Source organism: Oncorhynchus kisutch, linkage group LG16 (assembly GCF_002021735.2).
Source record: "Oncorhynchus kisutch isolate 150728-3 linkage group LG16, Okis_V2, whole genome shotgun sequence".
NCBI classification, from domain to species: Eukaryota; Metazoa; Chordata; class Actinopteri; order Salmoniformes; family Salmonidae; genus Oncorhynchus; species Oncorhynchus kisutch.
Genome location: NC_034189.2, coordinates 7836272 through 7860085, shown reverse-complemented (window position 1 = coordinate 7860085; position 23814 = coordinate 7836272). Strand labels below are relative to the sequence as shown.

At 47.4% G+C, this 23814-nt stretch overlaps 1 protein-coding gene across 1 annotated transcript in view; it reads left to right on the top strand.

Annotated features, from left to right (window-relative positions):
- LOC109883969 (pyruvate carboxylase, mitochondrial-like) overlaps window positions 1-23814 on the top strand; it is a gene marked incomplete in the record, with an annotated part of 159587 nt that overhangs the window by 67907 nt on the left and 67866 nt on the right. Inside the window, 1 exon segment of the mRNA XM_031793066.1 lies at window positions 19726-19844. Coding sequence (XP_031648926.1) covers window positions 19726-19844 — 119 coding nt within the window.

Here is a 23814-nt window from a genome sequence, read left to right as displayed (position 1 = left end):
TCACTCACTCCCTCCCTCCCTCCCTCCCTCCCTCACTCCCTCCCTCCCTCCCTCCCTCCCTCACTCACTCACTCACTCACTCACTCACTCACTCACTCACTCCCTCCCTCACTCCCTCGCCGTAGTGTAATGTCTGGGCTAGCTGTCTAATCAGTTATTCATTGATGCATACAGGAGGCTATTTAATTCATAGTCACATAGTCGCTCACACTTAGAGGACAGACAAGTAGACACACTCACAGACAGAAACACACACACACACACATGCACGGTTGCACAGTCAGCCATGGATGTTATTACTTCTCTTTCTGTCTCTTCTTCCCTCCCTCACTTCCTTAGGAAGTGTCAAGTACCGCAGTGTAGCACACACACACACACACACACACACACACACACACACACACACACACACACACACACACACACACACACACACACACACACACACACACACACACACAAACTAAACACACACACACACACAAATTAAACACACACACACACACACACACACAAACGAAACACACACACACACACACTCACACATACACACACACACACAAACGAAACACACACACACACACACTCACACATACACACACACACACAAACGAAACACACACACACAAACTAAACACACACACACACACACAAATGAAACACACACACACACACACAAACGAAACACACACACACACACACACACACTCACACACAAACGAAACACACACACACACACACACACACAGAGTGAGAGTTAAAGTTGAGGAGGATGCAGGGAGAAGATGAGAGAGAACTGTACAGAAATAGTAGAAGGAGCAGTGTCTTGAAGACTAGATTGTACCGGGGACTCGTCTTGTTGACAATTTACAGAATATAGGGAGTGGAGAAGTGTGTGTGTGTTATATAATCGTGCAATAGATCACAATTTATTAATCACGTGCTTTGTAAACAACAGGTGTAGACTACCAGTGAAATGTTTACTTAAGGGTCCTTCACAACAATGTAGAGAGAACGAAAATAGAGAAATAAGTCATAATAAAAACACAATGATTAATGATAACATGTCTTTATACAGGGGGTACCAGTTTATACAGGGGGTACCAGTACTGAGTAATGATAACATGTCTTTATACAGGGGGTACCAGTACTGAGTAATGATAACATGGCTTTATACAGGGGTTCCAGTACTGAGTAATGATAACATGGTTTATACAGGGGGTACCAGTACTGAGTAATGATAACATGGCTTTATACAGGGGGTACCAGTACTGAGTAATGATAACATGGCTTTATACAGGGGGTACCAGTACTGAGTAATGATAACATGGCTTTATACAGGGGGTACCAGTACTGAGTAATGATAACGTGGCTTTATACAGGGGTTCCAGTACTGAGTAATGATAACATGGTTTATACAGGGGGTACCAGTACTGAGTAATGATACCATGGCTTTATACAGGGGTACCAGTACTGAGTAATGATAACATGGCTTTATACAGGGGGTACCAGTACTGAGTAATGATAACATGGCTTTATACAGGGGGGTACCAGTACTGAGTAATGATAACATGGCTTTATACAGGGGGTGGTACCAGTACTGAGTAATGATAACATGGCTTTATACAGGGGGTACCAGTACTGAGTAATGATAACATGGCTTTATACAGGGGGTACCAGTACTGAGTAATGATAACATGGCTTTATACAGGGGGTACCAGTACTGAGTAATGATAACATGGTTTATACAGGGAGTACCAGTACTGAGTAATGATAACATGGCTTATACAGGGGGTACCAGTACTGAGTAATGATAACATGGCTTTATACAGGGGGGGTACCAGTACTGAGTAATGATAACATGGCTTTATACAGGGAGTACCAGTACTGAGTAATGATAACATGGCTTTATACAGGGAAGTACCAGTACTGAGTAATGATTACATGGTTTTATACAGGGGGTACCAGTACTGAGTAATGATAACATGGCTTTATACAGGGGGTTCCAGTACTGAGTAATGATAACATGGTTTATACAGGGGGTACCAGTACTGAGTAATGATAACATGGCTTTATACAGGGAGTACCAGTACTGAGTAATGATAACATGGCTTTATACAGGGGTACCAGTACTGAGTAATGATAACATGGCTTTATACAGGGGTACCAGTACTGAGTAATGATAACATGGCTTTATACAGGGAGGGGTACCAGTACTGAGTAATGATAACATGGCTTTATTACAGGGGGTACCAGCACTGAGTAATGATAACATGGCTTATACAGGGAGTACCAGTACTGAGTAATGATAACATGGCTTTATACAGGGGGTACCAGTACTGAGTAATGATAACATGGCTTTATACAGGGGGTACCAGTACTGAGTAATGATAACATGGCTTTATACAGGGGGGGTACCAGTACTGAGTAATGATAACATGGCTTTATACAGGGGGTACCAGTACTGAGTAATGATAACATGGCTTTATTACAGGGGGTACCAGTACTGAGTAATGATAACATGGCTTTTATACAGGGCAGTACCAGTACTGAGTAATGATAACATGGCTTATACAGGGTACCAGTACTGAGTAATGATAACATGGCTTAATACATGGGGTACCAGTACTGACTAATGATAACATGGCTTTATACAGGGGGTACCAGTACTGAGTAATGATAACATGGCTTTATACAGGGGGTACCAGTACTGAGTAATGATAACATGGCTTTATACAGGGGGTACCAGTACTGAGTAATGATAACATGGCTTTATACAGGGGTACCAGTACTGAGTAATGATAACATGGCTTTATACAGGGGGTACCAGTACTGAGTAATGATAACATGGCTTTATACAGGGAGTACCAGTACTGTGTAATGATAACATGGTTTATACAGGGGGTACCAGTACTGAGTAATGATAACATGGTTTAAACAGGGGTACCAGTACTGAGTAATGATAACATGGCTTTAAACAGGGGGTTCCAGTACTGAGTAATGATAACATGGCTTTATACAGAGGGTACCAGTACTGAGTAATGATAACATGGCTTTATACAGGGTACCAGTACTGAGTAATGATTACATGGCTTTATACAGGGTACCAGTACTGAGTCCATGCGCAGGGGAATGAGGTAGTTGAGGTAGATATAGATATTGAGCTAGACATATCTAGAAATAAAGTAACTAGGCAACAGGATAGATAGTAAACAGCAGCAGCGTATGTGATGAGTCAAAGATAGTTAGTATCAAATTAAAATAGTTTGTGCAAAAAGGACCTGGCTAGCTATTTGGTTAACTATTTTAACATACTATTTAGCTAACTATTTTAACATACAATTTAGCTAACTATTTTAACATACTATTTAGCTAACTATTTAACTAACAATTTAACTAATTAATTAACTAACTATTTTAACATACTATTTAGCTAACTATTTTAACATACTATTTAGCTAACTATTTAACTAACTATTTTAACATACTATTTAGCTAACTATTTAGCTAACTATTTAACTAACTATTTAGCTAACTATTTAACTAACTATTTTAACTAACTAGTTAACTAACTATTTAGCTAACTATTTAACTAAATATTTAACTAATTATTTAACTATTTAGCTAACTATTTAACTAACTATTTAACTCACTATTTAACTCACTATGTAGCTAACTATTTAACTAACTATTTAACTAACTATTTAGCTAACTATTTAGCTAACTATTTAGCTAACTTTTTAACTAACTATTTAACTAACTATTTAGCTAGCTATTTAACTAACTATTTAGCAGTTTTATGTATTGGGGGTTGAAGCTGTTCAGGATCCTGTTGGTTCCAGACTTGATGTGTCGGTACTGCATGTTGTGCTGTAGCAGAGAGAACAGTCTATTACTTGATGTGTCGGTACTGCATGTTGTGCTGTAGCAGAGAGAACAGTCTATGACTTGGTTGGCTGAAGTCTTTGAAAACATTTTGGTTCTTCCTCTGACACCGCCTGGTATAGAGGTCCTGGATGGCAGGGAGCTGCCCAGTGATGTATTGGGCTGTACACACTACCCTCTGTAGCGCCTTGAGGTCAAATGCCAAGCGGTAATGCATCCAGTCAAGATGCTCTCAGTGGTGCAGCCAGTCAAGATGCTCTCAGTGGTGCAGCCAGTCAAGATGCTCTCAGTGGTGCAGCCAGTCAAGATGCTGTTAATGGTGCAGCTGTAGAACTTTATGAGGATTTGAGGGCCCATAGTCAAATCTTTTCAGCCTCCTGAGAGGGAAGATGCATTGTCGTGCCCTCTTTACGACTGTGTTGGTGTATTTCTGACCATGATAGATCCTTAGTGATGTGAACACAGAGGAACTTGAAACTCTTGACTCGCTCCACTACAGCCCCGTCAATGTGAATGGGGGCGTGCTAAGACCTCTGTTTCCTGTAGTCCACGATCAGCTCCTTTGTCTTCATGACATTGAGGGAGAGGATGTTATCCTGGCAACACACTTATTGTCATCGGTGATCAGGCCCACCGCTGTCGCAACGTAGCAAACTTAATGATGGGCACAGGGACTATGGTGGTCTGCTTGAAACATGTAGGTATTACAGACTGGGTAAGGGAGAGGTTGAAAATGTTAGTGAAGATATTTGCCAGTTGGTCAGCGCATGCTCGGAGTACACGTCCTGGTAATCCGTCTGGCCCTGCGGCCTTGTGAATGTTAACGTTTTTAAAAGTCTTACTCACATCGGCTACAGAGAGCGTGATCACACAGTTGTCCGGAACAGCTGGTGCTCTCAAGGATGGTTTGGTGTTGCTTGCCTCGAAGCGAGCATAGAAGGCATTTAGCTCTTCTGATAGGAAGGTATTTATTTTGTCTAGTAGGCTCGCGTCACTGGGCAGCTCACGGCTGGGTTTCCCTTTGTAATGAGTGATAGTTTTTAATTGTTTAAGTTGCACAGGTGACTGATTGAAATGAAGTAAAAACGGATTCAAGTTTCCCTGCATTAAAGTCCCCAGCCACTAGGAGCGACGCCTCTGGATGAGCGTTTGCTTGTGGCCTTATACAGCTAGTTGAGAAGCAGACTTAGTGCCAGCATCAATTCTGTGGTGGTAAATAGGCAGCTACAAAAAATATATGAATGAAAACCTTGTAGGTAAAATTACCATGAGGTATTCTAATTCAGGTGAGCACAACCTCGAGACTTCCTTAATATTAGAGATTACGCACCACCTGTTGTTAACGATGCTGCTGTTTTGTTCCAACGATGCGTAGAAACACCACCTGTTGTTAACGATGCTGCCGTTTTGTTCTGACAATGCGTAGAAACACCACCTGTTGTTAACGATGCTGCCGTTTTGTTCTGACGATGCGTAGAAAACACCACCTGTTGTTAACGATGCGTAGAAACACCACCTGTTGTTAACGATGCTGCCGTTTTGTTCAGACATAGAAACATCACCGGTTGTTAACGATGCTGCCGTTTTGTTCTGACGATGCGTAGAAACACCACCTGTTGTTAACGATGCTGCCGTTTTGTTCTGACGATGCGTAGAAACACCACCTGTTGTTAACGATGTGTAGAGACACCACCTGTTGTTAACGATGCGTAGAAACACCACCTGTTGTTAACGATGCTGCCGTTTTGTTCCGACATAGAAACACCACCTGTTGTTAACGATGCTGCCGTTTTGTTCTGACGATGCGTAGAAACACCACCTGTTGTTAACGATGCGTAGAGACACCACCTGTTGTTAACGATGCGTAGAAACACCAGTTGTTGTTAATGATGCTGCCGTTTTGTTCTGACGATGCGTAGAAACACCACCTGTTGTTAACGATGCTGCCGTTTTGTTCTGACGATGCGTAGAAACACCACCTGTTGTTAACGATGCTGCCGTTTTGTTCTGACGTAGAAACACCAGCTGTTGTTAACGATGCTGCCGTTTTGTTCTGACGTAGAAACACCACCTGTTGTTAACGATGCTGCCGTTTTGTTCTGACGTAGAAACACCACCTGTTGTTAACGATGCTGCCGTTTTGTTCTGACGATGCGTAGAAACACCACCTGTTGTTAACGATGCTGCCGTTTTGTTCTGACGTAGAAACACCAGCTGTTGTTAACGATGCTGCCGTTTTGTTCTGACGTAGAAACACCACCTGTTGTTAACGATGCTGCCGTTTTGTTCTGACGTAGAAACACCACCTGTTGTTAACGATGCTGCCGTTTTGTTCTGACGATGCGTAGAAACACCAGCTGGAATATTATCCTTGTTCAGCCAAGTTTCCGAGGAACATTGGACAGTTTCTTCAGGTCCCGTTGATAGTGGTGGTCTCGAACGTCGCTCTTCCAGTTTATTCTCCAGTGATTGGCCATTCGCCAGAACAGAGGGTTATTATTTACTCACAACTGTAGTTCATCAGGGTGCCCTCATGTCAGCCTCGATATTGGCGTCTCTGGGGATTAGGGCGAGCCGTATGTCCAGAAGCTCTTTTCGTTGGAAACAATGTTAGAAATCTAAAAATAGAAACACATTAAAACACATTGGGCCCTATTCAGTCCAGCGCCATTCTCACTTTTCTATGTTTGTGCCTGTGTCATTAGGTCTGGTGTGTCAGAGAGGGAGATGAGGGGGGAGAGGGAGAAGGAGAGGGAGAGGAGGGGGGAGAAGGAGAAGGAGAGGGAAGGAGAGGGAGAGGAGGGGGAGAGGGAGAAGGAGAGGGAAGGAGAGGGAGAGGAGGGGGAGAAGGAGAAGGAGAGGGAGAGGAGGGGGAGAGGGAGAAGGAGAGGGAAGGAGAGGGAGAGGAGGGGGGAGAGGGAGAAGGAGAGGGAAGGAGAGGGAAGGAGAGGGAGAGGAGAGGAGAAGGAGAGGGAGAGGGGAGAGGGAGGGTGAGAGGGGCAGAGGGAGAAAGAGAGAGAGGGAGAGGGGGGAGAGGGAGAAGGAGAGGGAAGGAGAGGGAGGGTGAGAGGGGCAGAGAGAGAAAGAGAGAGAGGGAGAGGAGGGGGGAGAGGGAGAGGGAAGGAGAGGGAGGGTGGGAGGGGCAGAGAGAGAAAGAGAGAGAGGGAGAGGAGGGGGAGAGGGAGAAGGAGAGGGAAGGAGAGGGAGGGTGAGAGGGGCAGAGAGAGAAAGAGAGAGAGGGAGAGGAGGGGGGAGAGGGAGAAGGAGAGAGAGAGGAGGGGGGAGAGGGAGAAGGAGATGGAAGGAGGGGGAGGGTGAGAGGGGCAGAGAGAGAAAGAGAGAGAGGGAGAGGAGGGGTGAGAGGGAGAAGGAGAGGGAAGGAGAGGGAGGGTGAGAGGGGCAGAGAGAGAGAGAGAGAGGGAGAGGAGGGGTGAGAGGGGCAGAGAGAGAAAGAGAGAGAGGGAGAGGAGGGGTGAGAGGGGCAGAGAGAGAGAGAGGGAGAGGATGGGTGAGAGGGGCAGAGAGAGAAAAGAGAGAGAGGGAGAGGAGGGGTGAGAGGGGCAGAGAGAGAAAGAGAGAGAAAGAGAGAGAGGGAGAGGAGGGGGGAGAGGGGCAGAGAGAGAAAGAGAGAGAGGGAGAGGAGGGGGGAGAGGGAGAAGGAGAGGGAAGGAGAGGGAGGGTGAGAGGGGCAGAGAGAGAAAGAGAGAGAGGGAGAGGAGGGGGGAGAGGGAGAAGGAGAGGGAGAAGGAGAGGGAAGGAGAGCGAGGGTGAGAGGGGCAGAGAGAGAAAGAGAGAGGGAGAGGAGGGGGGAGAGGGAGAAGGAGAGGGAAGGAGAGGGAGGGTGAGAGGGGCAGAGAGAGAAAGAGAGAGAGGGAGAGGAGGGGGGAGAGGGAGAAGGAGAGGGAAGGAGAGGGAAGGAGAGGGAGGGTGAGAGGGGCAGAGAGAGAAAGAGAGAGAGGGAGAGGAGGGGGGAGAGGGAGAAGGAGAGGGAAGGACGGGGAAGGAGAGGGAGGGTGAGAGGGGCAGAGAGAGAAAGAGAGAGAGGGAGAGGAGGGGGGAGAGGGAGAAGGAGAGGGAAGGAGAGGGAAGGAGAGGGAAGGAGAGGGAGGGTGAGAGGGGCAGAGAGAGAAAGAGAGAGAGGGAGAGGAGGGGGGAGAGGGAGAAGGAGAGGGAAGGAGGGGGAAGGAGAGGGAAGGAGAGGGAAGGAGAGGGAAGAGATGAGAAGAGATGAGAAGGAAAAACATGAACACAAGAAGGAAACAAAAGGAATAATAAAATCCAATGAAACGAATGCAGATGAAGATAACGTATACATTATAGCGTATCACCATGGAAACCATGTTTCATGTTGTTTTATTTGACGGGTTGATAAGGCGGGTGCTATGGTGACAACAGTTCTGCCCAGTGATTCTCAAACACAGGGTTTGGTTAAGTTAATTTTCTTCCTTACTCCCGTTCTCACTCTTTTTTGACCCTGTTTCTCTCTCTGTCTCTCTCGCCCCCCCCTCTCTCTCTCTCTCTCTCTCCCTGTCCCTGTTTCTTTCTCGCTCTCTCTCTCTCTCTGTCTCTGTCTCTCTCTCTCTCTGTCCCTGTTTCTCTCTCTCTCTCTCTCTCTCCTCTCCATCCCTCTACATCTCCACCTCTCCATCCCTCTATCTCTCCACCTCTCCATCCCTCTATCTCTCCCCCTCTCCACCATTCCACCTCTCTACATCTCCACCTCTCCATCTCTCTCCACCCCTCCATCTCTCTCTACCTCTCTACCTCTCTACATCTCCACCTCTCCAGCCCTCCATCTCTCTCTACCTCTCTCTCTCCACATCTCCACCTCTCCATCTCTCTACCTCTCCATCCCTTCATCTCTCTCTACCTCTCCATCCCTCTACATCTCCACCTCTCCATCAATCCATCTCTCCATCCCTCTACATCTCTACCTCTCCATCCCTCTACATCTCTACCTCTCCATCTCTCTACCTCTCCATCCCCTCATCTCTCTCTACCTCTCCATCCCTCTACATCTCCACCTCTCCATCAATCCATCTCTCCACCTCTCCATCCCTCTACATCTCTACCTCTCCATCCCTCTACATCTCTACCTCTCCATCCCTCTACATCTCTACCTCTCCACACCTCCATCTCTCCATCTCTCCACCTCTCCATCCCTCTACATCTCTACCTCTCCATCCCTCTACATCTCTACCTCTCCACACCTCCATCTCTCCATCTCTCCACCTCTCCATCCCTCCATCTCTCTCTACCTCTCCATCCCTCCATCTCTCCACCTCTCCATCCCTCCATCTCTCTCCCTCTCTCCACTTCTCCATCCCTCTACATCTCTACCTCTCCATCTCTACCTCTCCATCCCTCTCCATCTCCACCTCTCCATCCCTCTACATCTCCACCTCTCTATCTCCCCTCCTCTCAATCCCTCTATCTCTCCACCTCTCCATCCCTCTATCTCCCCACCTCTCCATCTCTCTTCATCTCTACCTCTCCATCCCTCTATCTCTCCACCTCTCCATCCCTCTACATCTCTACCTCTCCATCCCTCTCTCTCCACCTCTCCATCCCTCCATCTCTCTACCTCTCCATCCCTCCATCTCTCCACCTCTCCATCCCTCTACATCTCTACCTCTCCATCCCTCTATCTCCCCACCTCTCTCTCTCCACCTCTCCATCTCTCCACCGCTCTGTCCCTCTACATCTCTACCTCTCCATCCCTCTATCTCTCCACCTCTCCATCCCTCCATCTCTCTACCTCTCTACATCTCCACCTCTCCATTTCTCTCTACCTCTCTCTCTCTCCAAATCAAATCAAATCAAATTTATTTATATAGCCCTTCGTACATCAGCTGATATCTCAAAGTGCTGTACAGAAACCCAGCCTAAAACCCCAAACAGCAAGCAATGCAGGTGTAGAAGCACGGTGGCTAGGAAAAACTCCCTAGAAAGGCCAAAACCTAGGAAGAAACCTAGAGAGGAACCAGGCTATGTGGGGTGGCCAGTCCTCTTCTGGCTGTGCCGGGTGGAGATTATAACAGAACATCCCTCTACATCTCTACCTCTCCATCCCTCTACATCTCTACCTCTCCATCCCTCTACATCTCCACCTCTCCATCCCTCTACATCTCTATCTCCCCACCTCTCAATCCCTCAATCCCTCTATCTCCCCACCTCTCCATCCCTCTACATCTCTACCTCTCCATCCCTCTACATCTCTACCTCTCCATCTCTCTCTACCGCTCTCTCTCCACCTCTCCATCTCTCCACCTCTCTATCTCTCCACCTCTCCATCTCTCCACCTCTCTGTCCCTCTACATCTCTACCTCTCCATCCCTCTATCTCTCCCCCTCTCCACCATTCCACCTCTCTACATCTCCACCTCTCCATCTCTCTCCACCCCTCCATCTCTCTCTACCTCTCTACCTCTCTACATCTCCACCTCTCCAGCCCTCCATCTCTCTCTACCTCTCTCTCTCTCCACATCTCCACCTCTCCATCTCTCTACCTCTCCATCCCTTCATCTCTCTCTACCTCTCCATCCCTCTACATCTCCACCTCTCCATCAATCTATCTCTCCACCTCTCCATCCCTCTACATCTCTACCTCTCCATCCCTCTACATCTCTACCTCTCCATCCCTCTACATCTCTACCTCTCCATCTCTCTACCTCTCCATCCCTTCATCTCTCTCTACCTCTCCATCCCTCTACATCTCCACCTCTCCATCAATCCATCTCTCCACCTCTCCATCCCTCTACATCTCTACCTCTCCATCCCTCTACATCTCTACCTCTCCACACCTCCATCTCTCCATCTCTCCACCTCTCCATCCCTCCATCTCTCTCTACCTCTCCATCCCTCCATCTCTCCACCTCTCCATCCCTCCATCTCTCTCCCTCTCTCCACTTCTCCATCCCTCTACATCTCTACCTCTCCATCTCTACCCCTCCATCCCTCCATCTCCGTCTACCTCTCATCCCTCCATCTCTCTCTACCTCTCTACATCTCCACCTCTCCATCCCTCCATCACTCTCTACCTCTCCATCCATCCATCCTTACATCTCTCTCTACCTACTCTACCTCTCCATCCCTCCATCCCTCAATCTCTGTCTACCTCTCATCCCTCCATCTCTCTCTACATCTCCACCTCTCCATCTCTCTCTCCATGTCTCCACCTCTCCATTCCTCCATCCATCCTTCCATCTCTCTCTACCTACTCTACCTCTCCACCTCTCCATCCCTCCATTCCTCCATCTCTCTCTACCTCTCTACACCTCCACCTCTCCATTCCTCCATCTCTCTCTACCTCTCTACACCTCCACCTCTCCATTCCTCCATCTCTCTCTACCTCTCTACATCTCCACCTCTCCATCCCTCCATCGCTCTCTACACCGCTACCTCTCATCCCTCCATCCCTCAATCTCTCTCTACTTCTCCATCCCTCCATCCCTCCATCTCTCTCTACCTACCCTACCTCTACCTCTCCGTTCTTCCATCCCTCCTTCTCTCTCTACCTACCTCTACCTCTCCATCCCTCCATCCCTCTATCTCTACCCTACCTCTACCTCTACCTCTCCATCCTTCCATCCCTCCATCTCTCTCTACCTACCCTACCTCTACCTCTCCATCTCTCCATCCTTCCATCCCTCCATCTCTCTCTACCTACCCTACCTCTACCTTTCCATCCTTCCATCCCTCCATCTCTCTCTACCCCACCTCTACCTCTACCTCTCCATCCTTCCATCCCTCCATCTCTCTCTACCTACCCTACCTCTACCTCTCCATCTCTCTCTACCCTACCTCTACCTCTACCTCTCCATCCTTCCATCCCTCCATCTCTCTCTACCCTATCTCTACCTCTACCTCTCCATCTCTCCATCCTTCCATCCCTCCATCTCTCTCTACGTACCCTACCTCTACCTCTCCATCTCTCTCTACCCTACCTCTACCACTACCTCTACTTCTCCATCCCTCCATCCCTCCATCTCTCTCTACCTACCCTACCCCTACCTCTACCTCTACCTCTCCATCTCTCCATCTCTCCATCTCTCCATCCCTCCATCTCTCTCTACCTACCCTACCTCTACCTCTTCATCCCTCTATCTCTCTCTACCTACCCTACCCTACCTCTACCTCTCCATACTTCCATCCCTCCATCTCTCTCTACCTACCCTACCTCTACCTCTACTTCTCCATCCCTCTATCTCTCTCTACCTACCCTACCTCTACCTCTCTATCCTTCCATCCCTCTATCTCTCTCTACCTACCATACCCTACCTCTACCTCTCCATCTCTCCATCTCTCCATCCCTCCATCTCTCTCTACCTACCCTACCTCTACCTCTCCATCCTTCCATCCCCCCATATCTCTCTACCCTACCTCTACCACTACCTCTCCATCACTCTCTACCTACCCTACCTCTCCATCTCTCCATCCTTCCATCCCTCCATCTCTCTCTCTACCTACCCTACCTCTACCTCTCCATCTCTCTCTACCTACCCTACCTCTACCTCTCCATCTCTCTCTACCTACCCTACCTCTCCATCTCTCCATCCTTCCATCCTAACCACAACCTCCTGTCTCTATATCTTCACTCCTCTCATCTCTGTCTCTTCTCCAACCTTCTCACCTCCCCTCTCCAACCTCTCATCTCTGTCTCTTCTCCAACCTTCTCACCTCCCCTCTCCAACCTCTCATGTGTGTCTCTTCTCCAACCTTCTCACCTCCCCTCTCCAACCTCTCATCTCTGTCTCTTCTCCAACCTTCTCACCTTCCCTCTCCAACCCCCTCCTTTTCTTTCCTGCTCTCCTCTTACCTTTCAATAGCGACAGAATAGAGGCGATAAAATTGAACAGATTCCTAGAAATGATGTGTCGGCATATTGACATGAGCACACGTATGTGTGGATGTGTGTGTTTTCTGCTCTTGGCAATGCTTGTCATGGATAGGATTACGTAGCATGCAGCGATGAATTGCACAGAGAAATTGGATCAAACTAAGTGTGTGTGTATGCGTGTGTGTGTGAAAAGAAATTGGATCAGATTACTTTGACATTTGGCTCAGATTATACTCAATTCCTACTGACAGGGGGAGAGGGAGGGAGGATGGGTGGGAAAGAGGGACAGAGAGAGAGAGGGAAATAGATAGAGTGGGAGGGAGAGAGGGAGAGATGAATCTGGAACGAAAATTGTTCATGTTCTAAACCTGTTCTGAACCTGTTCTAAACCTGTTCTAAACCTGTTCTGAACCTGTTCTGAACCTGTTCTACACCTGTTCTGAACCTGTTCTAAACCTGTTCTAAACCTGTTCTGAACCTGTTCTAAACCTGTTCTAAACCTGTTCTGAACCTGTTCTAAACCTGTTCTAAACCTGTTCTAAACCTGTTCTGAACCTGTTCTGAACCTGTTCTAAACCTGTTCTGAACCTGTTCTAAACCTGTTCTAAACCTGTTCTAAACCTGTTCTAAACCTGTTCTAAACCTGTTCTAAACCTGTTCTGAACCTGTTCTAAACCTGTTCTAAACCTGTTCTGAACCTGTTCTAAACCTGTTCTGAACCTGTTCTAAACCTGTTCTAAACCTGTTCTAAACCTGTTCTGAACCTGTTCTGAACCTGTTCTAAACCTGTTCTGAACCTGTTCTAAACCTGTTCTGAACCTGTTCTAAACCTGTTCTAAACCTGTTCTGAACCTGTTCTAAACCTGTTCTAAACCTGTTCTGAACCTGTTCTAAACCTGTTCTAAACCTGTTCTAAACCTGTTCTAAACCTGTTCTGAACCTGTTCTAAACCTGTTCTGAACCTGTTCTGAACCTGTTCTAAACCTGTTCTAAACCTGTTCTAAACCTGTTCTAAACCTGTTCTGAACCTGTTCTAAACCTGTTCTGAACCTGTTCTAAACCTGTTCTAAACCTGTTCTGAACCTGTTCTAAACCTGTTCTGAACCTGTTCTAAACCTGTTCTAAACCTGTTCTAAATGATATTGATGGATTGCTAGAAATACCTCTGTGTTGCATAGACACACATGATGTACCATATCCTCTGACAGACCTAGCTACCCTCTTCCTCCTATTTCTCTCTCTCCCTCTTTCTCTCTCTCTGTCTCCCCTCCCTCCCTCCTTCCCTCCAAATGTTTACATTGCCAAAGCTAATGGATAAACAAAAGTGAAATTACAAAAAAATATATATAGAGAGAGTGTTATAATGATGTGCAAATAGTTAAAGTACAAAAGGGAAAATAAATAAACATAAATATGGGTCGTGTTTACAGTGGTGTTTGTTCTTCACTGGTTGACCTTTTCTTGTGGCAACACGTCACACATCTTGCTGCTGTGATGTCACACTGTGATATTTCACCCAGTAGTTATGGGTGTCTATCAAAATTGGATTTGTTTTCTAATTCTTCGTGGGTCTGTGTAATCTGAGGACTTTCCTTAATTTGGGGTCCCTCCCTCCCTCCCTCCCTCCCTCCCTCCCTCCCTCCCTCCCTCCCTCCCTCCCTCCCTCCCTCCCTCCCTCCCTCCCTCCCTCCCTCCCTCCCTCCCTCTATATAGGCCAGCGAGGGCAGCAGTGTGTGTGTCATCAATCTACACACAATACCCCATAATGACATCACAATACCCCATAATGACATCACAATACCCCATAATGACAAAGCAATACCCCATAATGACAAAATGACAAAAACTGGTTTTTAGAAATGTTTGAAAATGTATGAAAATATCCCATTTATATAAGTTTTCAGAACCTTTACTCAGTACTTTGTTGAAGCACCTTTGGCAGCGATTACAGCCTCGAGTCTTCTTGGGTATGACGCTACAAGCTTGTCACACTTGTGTTTGGGGAGTTTCTCCCATTCTTCTCTACAGATCCACTCAAGCTCTGTCAGGTTGGGTGGGGAGCGTCGCTGAACAGCTATTTTCATGTCTTTCCAGAGATGTTCGATCGGGTCCGGGCTCAGACTGGGCCACTCAAGGACATTCAGAGACTTGTCTCGAAGTCACTCCTGTGTTATCTTGGCTGTGTGCTTTAGGGTCTTTGTCCTATTGGAAGGTGAACCTTTGCCCCACTGCGAGGTCCTGAGCGCTCTGGGGCAGGTTTTCATCAAGGATCTCTCTGTACTTTGCTCTGTTCATCTTTCCCTCAATCCTTTCTAGTATCTCAGTCCCTGAAAAACATCCCCACAGCATGATTCTGCCACCACCATGCTTCACCGTAGGGATAGTGCCAGGTTTCATCCAGACGTGACGCTTGCCATTCAGGCCAAAGAGTTCAATCCTGGTTTCATCAGATCAGAGAATACATTTTTTTATGGTCTGAGAGTCTTTAGGTGCCTTTTGGAAAACTCCAAGTGGTCTGTCATGTGCCTTTTACTGAAGAGTGGCTTCTGTCTGGCCACTTTACCCTTAAGGCCTGATTGGTGGAGTGCTGCAGAGATGGTTGTCCTTCTGGAAGATTCTCCCATCTCCACAGAGGAACTCTGGAGCTCTGTCAGAGTGATCATCGGGTTCTTGGTCACCTCCCTGACCAAGCCCCTTTTCTACCGATTGCTCAGTTTGGCTGGGCAGCCAGCTCTAGGAATAGTCTTTGTGGTTCCAAACTTATTCCATTTAAGAATGATGAAGGCCACTACTGTGTTCTTGGGGACCTTCAATACTGCAGACATTTTATCTTACCCTTCCCCAAATCTGTGCCTCGACACAATCCTGTCTCAGAGCTCTATGGATAATTCCTTCGACTTCATGGCTTGGTTTTTGCTCTGACATGCATTGTCAACTGTTGGACCTTATATAGACAGGTGTGTGTTTTCCCGAATCATGTTCAAATCAATTGAATTTACCACAGGTGGATTCCAATCAAGTTGTAGAAACATCTGAAGGAATCAATTGAAACAGGATGCACCTGAACTCAATTCCGAGTCTCATAGCAAAGGGTCTGAATACTTATGTAAATAAGGTCTGTTTATTTATTATATTTATGTAAATAAGGTCTGTTTATTTATTATATTTATGTAAATAAGGTCTGTTTATTTATTATATTTATGTAAATAAGGTCTGTTTATTTATTATATTTATGTAAATAAGATCTGTTTATTTATTATATTTATGTAAATAAGGTCTGTTTATTTATTATATTTATGTAAATAAGATCTGTTTATTTATTATATTTATGTAAATAAGGTCTGTTTATTTATTATATTTATGTAAATAAGATATATATAAAAAAAATACATTTCAAAACGTTTTTAAAAATGTCAAAAAATGAATAAAAAAAAAAGGTTTTCACTTTTGTCATTATGGGGTATTGTGTGTAGATTAATTAGAAACAAAATGCAATTTTAATCATCTTTAGAATAAGGCTGTAATTGAACAAAATGTGTAAAAAAAAAAATCAAGGGGTCTGAGTACTTTCCGAATGCACTGTATACTAATTGAGGTGCTCCACATACTGTAGTTTGACTGTGAGAACGCAGTTTGTTATAACGCCTCCTGAAAATGGTCTATGAGAACGCAGGCATGGTGTTTAATAACAGATAGTAAATATACTATATTATTATTATTATTATTATTAACGGCTCTCTGTTATATCCAGTTTGGCTATGAGAATGCTAACAGGTTAATGTTATATCTCCCCCTACAGGTCGGCTATGAGAATGCTAACAGGTTAATGTTATATCTCCCCCTACAGGTCGGCTATGAGAATGCTAACAGGTTCCTGTTATATCTCCCCCTACAGGTCGGCTATGAGAATGCTAACAGGTTCCTGTTATATCTCCCCCTACAGGTCGGCTATGAGAATGCTAACAGGTTCCTGTTATATCTCCCCCTACAGGTCGGCTATGAGAATGCTAACAGGTTCCTGTTATATCTCCCCCTACAGGTCGGCTATGAGAATGCTAACAGGTTCCTGTTATATCTCCCCCTACAGGTCGGCTATGAGAATGCTAACAGGTTCCTGTTATATCTCCCCCTACAGGTCGGCTATGAGAATGCTAACAGGTGTCTGTTATATCTCCCCCTACAGGTCGGCTATGAGAATGCTAACAGGTGTCTGTTATATCTCCCCCTACAGGTCGGCTATGAGAATGCTAACAGGTTCCTGTTATATCTCCCCCTACAGGTCGGCTATGAGAATGCTAACAGGTTCCTGTTATATCTCCCCCTACAGGTCGGCTATGAGAATGCTAACAGGTTCCTGTTATATCTCCCCCTACAGGTCGGCTATGAGAATGCTAACAGGTGTCTGTTATATCTCCCCCTACAGGTCGGCTATGAGAATGCTAACAGGTTCCTGTTATATCTCCCCCTACAGGTCGGCTATGAGAATGCTAACAGGTTCCTGTTATATCTCCCCCTACAGGTCGGCTATGAGAATGCTAACAGGTTCCTGTTATATCTCCCCCTACAGGTCGGCTATGAGAATGCTAACAGGTTCCTGTTATATCTCCCCCTACAGGTCGGCTATGAGAATGCTAACAGGTTCCTGTTATATCTCTCCCTACAGGTCGGCTATGAGAATGCTAACAGGTTCCTGTTATATCTCCCCCTACAGGTCGGCTATGAGAATGCTAACAGGTGTCTGTTATATCTCCCCCTACAGGTCGGCTATGAGAATGCTAACAGGTTCCTGTTATATCTCCCCCTACAGGTCGGCTATGAGAATGCTAACAGGTTCCTGTTATATCTCCCCCTACAGGTCGGCTATGAGAATGCTAACAGGTTCCTGTTATATCTCTCCCTACAGGTCGGCTATGAGAATGCTAACAGGTTCCTGTTATATCTCCCCCTACAGGTCGGCTATGAGAATGCTAACAGGTTCCTGTTATATCTCCCCCTACAGGTCGGCTATGAGAATGCTAACAGGTTAATGTTATATCTCCCCCTACAGGTCGGCTATGAGAATGCTAACAGGTTCCTGTTATATCTCCCCCTACAGGTCGGCTATGAGAATGCTAACAGGTTCCTGTTATATCTCCCCCTACAGGTCGGCTATGAGAATGCTAACAGGTTCCTGTTATATCTCCCCCTACAGGTCGGCTATGAGAATGCTAACAGGTTCCTGTTATATCTCCCCCTACAGGTCGGCTATGAGAATGCTAACAGGTTCCTGTTATATCTCCCCCTACAGGTCGGCTATGAGAATGCTAACAGGTTCCTGTTATATCTCCCCCTACAGGTCGGCTATGAGAATGCTAACAGGTTAATGTTATATCTCCCCCTACAGGTCGGCTATGAGAATGCTAACAGGTTCCTGTTATATCTCCCCCTACAGGTCGGCTATGAGAATGCTAACAGGTTCCTGTTATATCTCCCCCTACAGGTCGGCTATGAGAATGCTAACAGGTTCCTGTTATATCTCCCCCTACAGGTCGGCTATGAGAATGCTAACAGGTTCCTGTTATATCTCCCCCTACAGGTCGGCTATGAGAATGCTAACAGGTTCCTGTTATATCTCCCCCTACAGGTCGGCTATGAGAATGCTAACAGGTTCCTGTTATATCTCCCCCTACAGGTCGGCTATGAGAATGCTAACAGGTGTCTGTTATATCTCCCCCTACAGGTCGGCTATGAGAATGCTAACAGGTGTCTGTTATATCTCCCCCTACAGGTCGGCTATGAGAATGCTAACAGGTTCCTGTTATATCTCCCCCTACAGGTCGGCTATGAGAATGCTAACAGGTTCCTGTTATATCTCCCCCTACAGGTCGGCTATGAGAATGCTAACAGGTTCCTGTTATATCTCCCCCTACAGGTCGGGGGAGGTTCCTGTTATATCTCCCCCTACAGGTCGGCTATGAGAATGCTAACAGGTTCCTGTTATATCTCTCCCTACAGGTCGGCTATGAGAATGCTAACAGGTTCCTGTTATATCTCCCCCTACAGGTCGGCTATGAGAATGCTAACAGGTTCCTGTTATATCTCCCCCTACAGGTCGGCTATGAGAATGCTAACAGGTTAATGTTATATCTCCCCCTACAGGTCGGCTATGAGAATGCTAACAGGTTCCTGTTATATCTCCCCCTACAGGTCGGCTATGAGAATGCTAACAGGTTCCTGTTATATCTCCCCCTACAGGTCGGCTATGAGAATGCTAACAGGTTCCTGTTATATCTCCCCCTACAGGTCGGCTATGAGAATGCTAACAGGTTCCTGTTATATCTCCCCCTACAGGTCGGCTATGAGAATGCTAACAGGTTCCTGTTATATCTCCCCCTACAGGTCGGCTATGAGAATGCTAACAGGTTCCTGTTATATCTCCCCCTACAGGTCGGCTATGAGAATGCTAACAGGTTCCTGTTATATCTCCCCCTACAGGTCGGCTATGAGAATGCTAACAGGTTCCTGTTATATCTCCCCCTACAGGTCGGCTATGAGAATGCTAACAGGTGTCTGTTATATCTCCCCCTACAGGTCGGCTATGAGAATGCTAACAGGTGTCTGTTATATCTCCCCCTACAGGTCGGCTATGAGAATGCTAACAGGTTCCTGTTATATCTCCCCCTACAGGTCGGCTATGAGAATGCTAACAGGTTCCTGTTATATCTCCCCCTACAGGTCGGCTATGAGAATGCTAACAGGTTCCTGTTATATCTCCCCCTACAGGTCGGCTATGAGAATGCTAACAGGTTCCTGTTATATCTCCCCCTACAGGTCGGCTATGAGAATGCTAACAGGTGTCTGTTATATCTCCCCCTACAGGTCGGCTATGAGAATGCTAACAGGTGTCTGTTATATCTCCCCCTACAGGTCGGCTATGAGAATGCTAACAGGTTCCTGTTATATCTCCCCCTACAGGTCGGCTATGAGAATGCTAACAGGTTCCTGTTATATCTCCCCCTACAGGTCGGCTATGAGAATGCGGGTACTGTGGAGTTCCTAGTAGATAAACACGGGAAACATTACTTCATAGAAGTCAACTCCAGACTGCAGGTGGAACACACTGTCACTGAGGAGGTTACGGAGTAAGTACTGCAGTGTGTGTGTGTGTGTGTCTGATTGGTCAAAAATATCAGTAATTGGTCTGCCTGTATAAATGCAGCCTAACAGCTTTTTTCGACTGTGTGTGTATGTGTGTGTATGTGTCAGTGTGTGTGTGTGTGTGTGTATGTGTGTGTATGTGTCAGTGTGTGTGTGTGTGTGTATGTGTGTATGTGTGTGTATGTGTCAGTGAGTGTGTGTGTGTGTGTGTGTATGTGCGTGTGTATGTGTCAGTGTGTGTGTGTGTGTGTGTGTGTGTGTGTGTGTGTGTGTGTGTGTGTGTATGTGTGTATGTGTCAGTGTGTGTGTGTTACTACTACGTTAGGAGATACACCACATTGTGTCTCCATGTCACATTATTGTATATTATGACCTTAAATGCTGCAGATATCGTTTAGGGCACCTCCCTGAACAAGGCCCTTATCCCTCAATTGCTCAGTTTGGCCGGGCTGCCTGTCTTGGAACCATCCCCCATCCCCCATCCAACCATCCCCCATCCCACCATCCCCTATCCAACCATCCCCTATCCAACCATCCCCATCCCCCATCCAACCATCCCCCATCTCCCATCCCCCATCCAACCATCCCCCATCCAACCATCTCCCATCCAACCATCCCCCATCCCCCATCCAACCATCTCCCATCCCCCATCTCCCATCCCCCATCCAACCATCCCCCATCCAACCATCTCCCATCCCCCATCTCCCATCCCCCATCAAACCATCTCCCATCCAACCATCCCACATCCAACCATTTCCCATCCAACCATCCCCCATCCAACCATCTCCCATCCAACCATCCCCTAAACATCTCCGACCAACTGAAGGTTTTGTCTTATCCGAGTGGAGTAGTGCAACTGAAGGTTTTGTCTTATCCGAGTGGAGTAGTGCAACTGAAGGTTTTGTCTTATCCGAGTGGAGTAGTGCAACTGAAGGTTTTGTCTGCACTCGTCTTATCCGAGTGGAGAAGTGTAACTGAAGGTTTTGTCTTATCCGAGTGGAGAAGTGTAACTGAAGGTTTTGTCTTATCCGAGTGGAGTAGTGCAACTGAAGGTTTTGATACTACGTTCTGAACGGGGATGGGGGATGGGGGATGGGGGGTGGGGGATGGGGGATGGTTGGATGGTTGGATGGGGATGGGGGATGGGAGATGGGGGATGGGGGGTGGGGGATGGTTGGATGGGGGATGGGAGATGGGGGATGGTTGGATGGGGGATGGTTGGATGGGGGATGGGGGATGGTTGGATGGTTGGATGGGGATGGGGGATGGGGGGTGGGGGATGGTTGGATGGGGGATGGGAGATGGGGGATGGTTGGATGGGGGATGGTTGGATGGGGGATGGTTGGATGGGGGATGGGGGATGGTTGGATGGGGGATGGGGATGGTTGGATAGGGGATGGTTGGATAGGGGATGGTTGGATGGGGGATGGAGGATGGTTGGATGGGGGATGGGGGATGGTTGGATGGGGGATGGGGGATGGTTGGATGGGGGATGGGGATGGTTGGATAGGGGATGGTTGGATGGGGGATGGGGGATGGTTGGATGGGGGATGGGGGATGTTTGGATGGGGGATGGTTGGATGGGGGATGGGGGATGGGGGGATGGGGATGGTTGGATAGGGGATGGTTGGATGGGAGATGGTTGGATGGGAGATGGTTGGATGGTTGGATGGGGGATGGGGGATGGGAGATGTTTAGGGGATGGTTGGATGGGAGATGGTTGGATGGGGGATGGTTGGATGGGAAATGGTTGGATGTGGGATGGTTGGATGGGAGATGGTTTGATGGGGGATGGGAGATGGGGGATGGGAGATGGTTGGATGGGGGATGGTTGGATGGGGGATGGGAGATGGGGGATGGGAGATGGTTGGATGGGGGATGGGGGATGGTTGGATGGGAGATGGTTGGATGGGGGATGGTTGGATGGGGGATGGGAGATGGGGGATGGTTGGATGGGGGATGGGGATGGTTGGATAGGGGATGGTTGGATAGGGGATGGTGGGATGGGGGATGGTTGGATGGGGGATGGGGGATGGTTGGATGGGGGATGGGGGATGGTTGGATGGGGGATGGGGATGGTTGGATAGGGGATGGTTGGATGGGAGATGGTTGGATGGGAGATGGTTGGATGGGAGATGGTTGGATGGTTGGATGGGGGATGGGGGATGGGAGATGGTTGGGGGATGGTTGGATGGGAGATGGTTGGATGGGGGATGGTTGGATGGGAGATGGTTGGATGGGGGATGGTTGGATGGGAGATGGTTTGATGGGGGATGGGAAATGGGGGATGGGAGATGGTTGGATGGGGGATGGTTGGATGGGGGATGGGGGATGGTTGGATGGGGGATGGTTGGATGGGAGATGGTTGGATGGGGGATGGTTGGATGGGGGATGGGAGATGGGAGATGGGAGATGGGGGATGGGAGATGGGGGATGGGGGGATGGGGGATGGGGGATGGATGGATGGGAGATGGGAGATGGTTGGATGGGAGATGGTTGGATGGGAGATGGTTGGATGGGAGATGGTTGGATGGGGGATGGTTGGATGGGGGATGGTTGGATGGGGATGGGGGATGGTTGGATGGGAGATGGGGGATGGTTGGATGGGAGATGGGGGATGGTTGGATGGGGGATGGGAGATGGTTGGATGGGGGATGGGAGATGGTTGGATGGGGGATGGGAGATGGTTGGATGGGGGATGGGGGATGGTTGGATGGGGGTGAGTGTGTCTGTTGTTTGTCTGTGTGTTGTCTGTGTTTCTGTGTGTGTGGTGAGTGTGTCTGTGTGTTGTCTGTGTGTTGTCTGTGTGTTGTCTGTGTTGTCTGTGTGTTGCCTGTGTGTTGTCTGTGTGTTGTCTGTGTTGTCTGTGTGTTGCCTGTGTGTTGTCTGTGTGTTGTCTGTGTTGTCTGTGTGTTGTCTGTGTGTTATCTGTGTGTTGTCTGTGTGTTGTCTGTGTGTCTGTGTGTGTGGTGAGTGTGTCTGTGTGTTGTCTGTGTGTCTGTGTGTGTGGTGAGTGTGTGTCTGTCCATGTGGTGAGTGTGTCTGTTGTTTGTCTGTGTGTTATCTGTGTGTTGTCTGTGTGTCTGTGTGTGTGGTGAGTGTGTCTGTTGGTTGTCCTTGTGTTGTCTGTGTTGTCTGTGTGTTGCCTGTGTGTTGTCTGTGTGTTGTCTGTGTTGTCTGTGTGTTGTCTGTGTGTTGTCTGTGTGTTATCTGTGTGTTGTCTGTGTGTTGTCTGTGTGTCTGTGTGTGTGGTGAGTGTGTCTGTGTGTTGTATGTGTGTTGTCTTTGTTGTCCGCGTGTTGTCTGTGTGTTGTCTGTATGGTCTGTGTGTTGTATGTGTGTTGTATGTGTGTTGTATGTGTGTCTGTGTGTGTGTGGTGAGTGTGTCTGTGTGTGTGGTGTGTGTTGTCTGTGTGTCTGTGCGTGTGGTGAGTGTGTCTGTGTGTTGTCTGTGTTGTCTGTGTGTTGTCTGTGAGTTGTCTGTGTTGTCTGTGTGTTGTCTGTGCGTTGTCTGTGTGTCTGTGTGTGTGGTGAGTGTGTCTGTGTGTTATCTGTGTGTTGTCTGTGTGTTGTCTGTGTGTTATCTGTGTGTTGTCTGTGTGTGGTGAGTGTGTCTGTGTGTTGTCTGTGTGTTGTCTGTGTGTCTGTGTGTGTGTTGAGTGTGTCTGTTGGTTGTCTGTGTGTTGTCTGTGTGTCTGTGTGTGTGGTGAGTGTGTCTGTGTGTTGTATGTGTGTTGTCTGTAGTGTCTGTGTGTTGTCTGTGTGTTTTCTGTGGGTTGTCTGTATGTGTGTGTTGTCTGTGTGTGTGGTGAATGTGTCTGTGTGTGTGGTGTGTGTTGTCTGTGTGTCTGTGCTTGTGGTGAGTGTGTCTGTGTGTTGTCTGTGTGTTGTCTGTGTGTCGCTGTGTGCGGTGAGTGTGTGTCTGTGCGTGTGGTGAGTGTGTCTGTTGGTTGT